Consider the following 7,026-nt stretch of genomic DNA (forward strand, 5'->3'; position numbering starts at 1 on the left):
TACAAAGAAGGTGAGACGATCTATCTTCACATTACATAGCAAAGTTGGTCTGGACTTTGCTTACCAGATGCTCTCCATAGACAGCTCTTTTGAAAACTTGGGATCCTTTTCTCCCAGCAGGGTACTTCTGTTTACATACATCCAATGGCTCCACCACCGCGTCGAAGTTAGTCTGCTCATTCAAGATGTTTTTTGTTTAAAAACCTTATTTTCAAATCCAAATGTGGAAAGACACACAAGAGTGTTATAAGTTTATAACAACCTCGTAGAAGAATGCGACACAGACACGATATTTAGGAGAGCTATTGATCACTCTATGAAGTGTAGATTCGTATATTCCGTTTGAAAGTATCTGCATATGATTCCAAACCAGGTTCTCATCAACGGCTATTCGAGAAAGAGATGGCGAGAGTGGGAAGAGCAAAACCTTTAACATGTCACCGATGTTGCAAACAAATGATCCAGGGATTGGAATTGCTGATATCCAATCACCACTCAAGTTTTTCACCTTTTCAAAAGATTTTAGAGCCAAGACCACTTATTCACTACATAAACATAAAATCAAAGGAGGATCATCATAAAAATATTAACCTGAAGAGCAGTTTTGTCATCATCTTGATTCACAAGAGTTAACAAGCCTGCATAGAAAAAAAAATGTTTCCTATTGAGACAGAACAATGAACATAGAATCAGAAGTTCAACATGATTTGGTTAAACTTAATTACCATAGTCAGTGTGAGCTCCACTATAACCAGAGCGTCGTAAGCCAGAAGTTATTCAGAAAAAGTGAGTTAGCCGATAAGCGGAAACGGGATAGTAGTAATCAGAATGAGAAGTAGCAGAACGTTACCATCCGATATCATTTTCGGGTTTGCCATTTGTGAAAGGAGCACCTGGATAGCCAATAAGACGCATCACCCAAAAAGGATCACCAGCCATCTTTCCTTCAAACTCATAAGGTGATCCGCAAAGAGCTATGGAGATTCCTCTCAAGATCTTTCTAGAAAGATCTGAAACCATGAAATGAAATGACTAAGAATATTTCCGAGAAACAACACTCTCGGAAACATAACACACATATAGTAAGAAACAGAGAGAAATGGTAAAACACACCTATACAGAGCTTTATATACTCTTCCATCAAATCTTTAAACTCTTGAGGGTTCTCTGGCCTTCAAGAAATGGTCAGAAGGAGAGAAGCAACATAAACTGAATAAGAAATGAAATCCAGTTATAGATTACCACTGGTTTGGACCTTCCATAACCTTTCCTGTATCACCATACTCTCCCTGCTTTAACTCTTTGTAACACTGTCCATAAGAGAATAAAGCACATGAGGAGAATCACATGGCTAATGCTTAATGAAGACACAAACACAAACACTTACATCAATGGCTTCGTGGATATCTGGTACTCCCTTAGTTACATTTTCTCCAATTCTCTGATATCCTCTGTTCACACAACATTGATCTATGAACCACATCTCTTTAACTGATTCAAATTTGGAAAAAGAGTGTTGTTTTCCTTGTAAAAAGTCAAACCTGTAGCCAGCAGCTGGAGTCATCTTGATTTTAAGTTTCTCTTCATAAGGAAGCTTAAAGAACTCACGCGTGATCTCTCTCACTCTATTGATAAGATCCTCTGAGATCCCATGACCTATCTGCTTAAATAATCAGATTTTTTTATCAAACACTCGAAAATGAACTCAGTTTGGAACATAATTAAAGCTAATAACAAACTAAACACAGTTCCGTACCACGTAGAAGAATCCGGCATCCCGACAAGCTCTATCAAGTTGCCGGACAACCTCTGCCACGCCAGCATCCTCTGCCATGTCGGGATCATCACACTTGAGCAGTAGAGGAGATATGTCTGCAATAACATCATCATCATCAAATTTGAGTGAAGCTTGATCAGAGTAAAGATAATCTAATTTAGGGTTTCGTTACTACCGATGACTGGTAAAGATTTGAAGTCCGTCGCCATTTTTCTCTGTCCTTGAGAATCTTGAGAATAATTTTTTTTTTTTTTTGAAATTGGGGAATCTTATCTCTGTTTAACAACAAGCAAGTCAACAACAACAACAAAAAATAATAATAGAAAAAAACTTCGTGAATTTTTTAGGCTTTCTTTATTTGGATGAACTCACTATTATTAGACCACTAGTCGGATACTTTTGGTTATCTATACTAATCAAGATTTTAAAAACTCAAACCTTAAAAGGGAAATAAACGATTTTGATTAAACTAAAGTCGTCAATATATCCAAGATTGGAAATTTTACAACAGCACAAAAATCAAACCTTGAAGGGAAAAAAAAAAAACTTTTTATTTTTTACAGTATATGACGTTATATAACGTCTTCTCACGTCACTTCTAAGACAAGGAAGAAATCGAACGTTTCTTACGACCACTGCAAAACTGCGTGCTGTTTTTATCCATTTTATCCAACACGTAGTGCGCAAGCAAGTCATTAGACTCGACAAGGTTCTCACGGCACAAGAACTCATCGCCACAAAGCCTCTCAACGTCTCTGTAATTGTCATGCACAAACACATGCGTCTTCGGGTTCCCGCCTTTTTTGCTCCGAGCAAGAACCGCCGCCGTGAAAATAGACGACATCCTCCCGGGTCCTTCGTGAGCGTCGCCACGTGGCCCGTCCACAAAGATTACGTCCCAATCAACATCGTAGACGTGGTTAGGCAAATCATTGAGACCGAGCTTGCAATCTGAGAAGAGAAGATTTTGCACGGGACGGCACTCGTTTCCGGCGGCTTCTTTAGCCGCGGAGACGAGTTCTCCGGCCTCGTGAGCTTTCGTCGTGTATTGAACGTCGAACACGTCTATCTCCGGGTGGATCTCTTCGAAGTAAGCTGCGTAATAACGATTCTCCTCGACGAAGACTGTTCTACCGTTGTGGTTTAAAGATTTCCAGAGGAGAGTCTCGTGCGTAAGGCCGAAGACGAGGAGGTTACACGGCGGAGCGCAACGGCGGAGGACGTCGGAGATAGATTTCATCTCACCGTAAGACATGTGGAAACTGTCGTTGGATCTTGACGCGTAGTGAAGCAATGTGTTGATTGCACTCGTTGGTAGATTGGTGTTGGAGATCGGAGTTGATGATGATGATCCTCCAGTGACGACGGCGGCTACAGCGGCTGCAACGGATGTGTTTTTGGAAGGTATTGTGTCTCTTGTGTAGAGGAGAGTGAGGAGGAACACGATGGTGAAGAATGAGATGAAAGCAAGAAGCCATAAACGAGTCGTGCTCGTTTGTTTTTGGATGTAAGGATGAAGAAGGATGAGCTTTGTGTTTGTGTTACTTGACCCGTTCTTCATTGTGTACTTTTCTTCTTATTACTTTTTTTCTCTGCCTTTTCTTAAGAAGAGGAATAGAGGATGAAAAGATGGGATTGATTTAAAAGGAAGTGAATGCAAAGCTGTCTCATGAAATGTATATTATAAGCAAAAATTTGTAGTAACCTAACAGAGCAACGAATAAAACATTATGATGTATTTATTTTTATTTTAGCGTTCTAGATTAACTCAAATAACTCAAATCTTTGAATTTATTTACCTTTCTTTTTTCAACAACTATAAAAGATTAACTCAAATAACCAATTTTGAGACAACTTTAAAAGATTAGCTTTAATGAGACAATTGTTTAGGTAAATAACATAGTGCGGATGTGTTTACTTGGAAATCATTTTTTCTAAAATTATTATTTTTATTTATATAAACCCAACATATCAAAACAGGTGGGATAATTAAAAATTCAGTCTCTAGTTATTTTTTAGTTACACAGTTATGATTTCCAAAAAAATTTGTTTAGTCCATTAATGACATTTTTTGCATTTAATTGTATTTCAATATAACTAGTAGTAAATTTCCAAATAGTGTACAAATCTTACTTCTTGAGTTTATAAGTTTATATTTTAACCAAACCAAAAATATTATTTGTTATGTGAAAAAATAATTAACTGCAATAGTTTAAGGGTATTAAAATATATAAAAGAGGATGTGTGAGGTGGTTGTTGTATGCATATGTGTACGAGTTTTTGGTCATTGCGAGAGACCCAAGATCTGATTACAGACCAAAAGTCTCTGTCCGTTATTGCTTTGGTTTAGTTCTTAAGGAAACAGCCCAAAACAACGAGATACACACACGCACATAAGATAGAAACAATTTAATATTGAATCTAAATAATAATAAATCATTTCGTTTTCTTTGACTAACCTTTGGATTGGGACATTGAGTTCATTTCAATAAACAGCAAATGATTTTGTTCGTAAATTTTAACTCAAAAAATGTTCGAAAAAGATATCTTACAAGTTCTAAAGGAACTAAAGAAAAAAGAGTTTTGTTCTTTATTTTGTTTTACGTTATAAGAAAAAATATAATCCCCTATATAATAAAATGGGAGTACACAACATTTTTTGTAAAATATATAATTTTTATAAGTTGGTTACAAAATAAGTTATTGATTAAATATAGGTTGGTTACAAGAAAATATTATAGATTAATTGGTCAATCTGTAGGCTATATGAATACACTTAAGAATATCCCAAAAAATTATTTTAAAAAGAATATTCCAATGATTTATACAATTTTCAAAATAAAATCTTTGGTATTCGATGTATTGTTACAAAATATATACTTTTAAGCATAAAAATATACTGTTAGGCGTAAAAAGGAATAAAATCTTGGCAATTTATCACACTTAATCGTAATTCTGAGATCTTATTGTGCAGTTGAAAATAAAATCTTACATAAGCACGGATCATATTAAAAAACTTTCACCAAACATGTTCAAAAATTAAAATAAAAACAAACAACAAAGATAACTATTTCTCATACATAAATTACAAAATTAACAATACAAAACTTACAAAATATATGTTTTTTCAAGCTATCATATTTAGCATATGATTTTATTGAATAATGTTTATCCAAAAAAACTTTTAAGAACAATCATATAAATTATATTTTATTCTAAAATTATAATATAAATAAAAAGAATTTTAACCCGTGATCTAGCACGGGTCCTAATCTAGTATGTATTTATTCATACAAAAAAAATCAAGTGGGTCATAATCTTAATTATTTGAACACTTACTGATAAGTATCATATTTTAGTTACAAGAAGTTGAATTCCCTTACACATATGAAAATAAACAGTAGTTTTTTTTTTTGTTATTATCGTCTAATATATTATGTCATCACTAAATCAGTATCTTAATTATATTCTATCAATTGAAAATGATGATTTTCTAATTTTTTTTTTTTGATAAAATGATTTTCTAATTCGCAATGAGCAAAACTAATTCTATACAATACAGCACTACGTGCGTACACTACACTCACGACTGACGATAGACTGCACAATTCGCATTCTATAGGAAACGAACCACATATCGTGTGTGGGGTGGGGTTATTTATGCCTTTGGAGTTTGGACTAAAGCGCCTGCTCTAATGAAATGCATTAAACAAGAATCCCATTATCGGAGTGGACCTATTCTGTTGACCAAAAACAAGATTTGGCCTGTTCAGAATTTTGAGGTCTAAAAAACCCAATCACCTCACAACCGTGTATAGTAACAAGCCCAAGTGCAACCCATCATATAATTGTAATGGCAGAATAATTTATACTTTCGTGATTATTATGTACGATGAACTGATGGTTAGGAAAAACTATAGCAATGTGTTGAGAAAGAACGGATATGAACGTACGATGTCCTTTTCGTTGTACCAATACAAAAATTATACAACTACAATCCAATTTTGTTAGGTATAATTTGCAAAACAAGCTATGCTTCTATCTCGTTTTCGTGTAATTTTTTTTTTCTTTCTCATCGTCTATTTAAATATGTCTATGGTCTACGTACAACAACAAATCATATCGTATTAACACGTTACACATGGACGGTTCTGAAACAACATTAAGGGCTGTTTGTTTAATTTATGAATCTATTAGGGTTCTTTTACGTATAATTTAGTTATTGAGTTCATTTCTCTAATATCATAATGTATTTATTGTTCGTAAAAAAGGCTACTCCAAAATTGCAATTATGAAAACTAGGATGTTGGCCCGTGCGTTACCGCACGGAAAAGTGAAAACTTGAAATGATTAACATCGTTAATTTCATATTTCGAGTAAAAATTTTTTGGTAATTTTTTAACTGTATAATATAAAAGTCATAAATAATGACTAAGATGAATTAACTAAATTAGTTAAAATATTTGTTATATATATATTATTTTTTCCTCAATATTTGTTATATATATAAAAATGAAAAATCGATTCAGTGACAATAAGATAATAATGTTAAAGATATATAAATCTAGGCTTACTGAATTATACTCAGATAATCAATTTTAAAAGATATTCACATAGAATAAAAATTAAATCATTATTCTATCAAAATTTATAAAAATAATAAAGGTATAAAACAAAAAAGTGCGATTTTTGAAACATAGAGGTGTGAAAAAAATGTGAAAGAATTAATAGGTGCGATTTTTGAAAGATGGGGATACAACAAAGAGATGCAAAAATATGAAAATAAAGACATGTGAAACAAAAAGGTGTGAAACAAAAAGATACAAAAACTAACAAGTGCAAACATTGAAATCAAGGGGTACAACGAAGAAACATAATTGTTGGATCAAAACACTGAAACTTTATATAAATAAAGAGGTGTAAAACAAAAAGATATGAAAACTAACGGGTGCCTACATGAAAAGTTGGGGATGCGACGAAGAAACACAATTGTTGGATCGAGTTTTTGAAACTTTTGAGATCATTAACAAAGGGTGAGATCATTAATAATACTTAAATAACAAAAACTCTTTTCAAAATCCATAAAATTTTGTATATATATAAAAACAAAAAGGTGTGAAAACAAAGAGGTGTGAAACAAAAGTGTGAAACAAAAAGAGTTGAAAATAACAAGTGCAACCATTGAAAGCTAGGGGTAAAACAAAGAAACACAATTGTTGGATCAAACATTGCAACTTTATATAAACAAA

At 33.4% G+C, this 7,026-nt stretch overlaps 2 protein-coding genes across 4 annotated transcripts in view; both read right to left on the reverse strand.

The window, feature by feature from the left end:
* LOC104711556 (probable 2-oxoglutarate-dependent dioxygenase At3g49630) overlaps positions 1-2,086 on the reverse strand; it is a 3,614-nt gene extending 1,528 nt beyond the window's left edge. The window contains exons 1-12 of one of the 3 annotated variants that reach the window (XM_010428261.2): positions 1,953-2,082; positions 1,757-1,872; positions 1,542-1,660; positions 1,388-1,451; positions 1,243-1,310; positions 1,114-1,172; positions 851-1,010; positions 726-745; positions 592-638; positions 428-508; positions 263-352; positions 65-172 (exon numbers count right to left, since the gene is read on the reverse strand). In XM_010428261.2, coding sequence (XP_010426563.1) covers positions 65-172; positions 263-352; positions 428-508; positions 592-638; positions 726-745; positions 851-1,010; positions 1,114-1,172; positions 1,243-1,310; positions 1,388-1,451; positions 1,542-1,660; positions 1,757-1,872; positions 1,953-1,986 — 966 coding nt within the window. In that variant the 5' untranslated portion in view covers positions 1,987-2,082. Of the gene's footprint in view, positions 1-10; positions 173-262; positions 509-591; positions 639-725; positions 746-850; positions 1,011-1,113; positions 1,173-1,242; positions 1,311-1,387; positions 1,452-1,541; positions 1,661-1,756; positions 1,873-1,952 lie in introns of those variants that run through there. The other 2 variants (XM_010428260.2, XM_019229280.1) reach the window with 2 other exon arrangements.
* On the reverse strand, positions 2,217-3,431 carry LOC104711557 (protein IRREGULAR XYLEM 15). Its single transcript, XM_010428263.2, has one exon. It carries the CDS (start codon positions 3,336-3,338, stop codon positions 2,376-2,378), a length of 963 nt encoding a protein of 320 aa, XP_010426565.1. The 5' UTR covers positions 3,339-3,431; the 3' UTR covers positions 2,217-2,375.

Source organism: Camelina sativa, chromosome 9 (assembly GCF_000633955.1).
Source record: "Camelina sativa cultivar DH55 chromosome 9, Cs, whole genome shotgun sequence".
Taxonomy (NCBI): domain Eukaryota; kingdom Viridiplantae; phylum Streptophyta; class Magnoliopsida; order Brassicales; family Brassicaceae; genus Camelina; species Camelina sativa.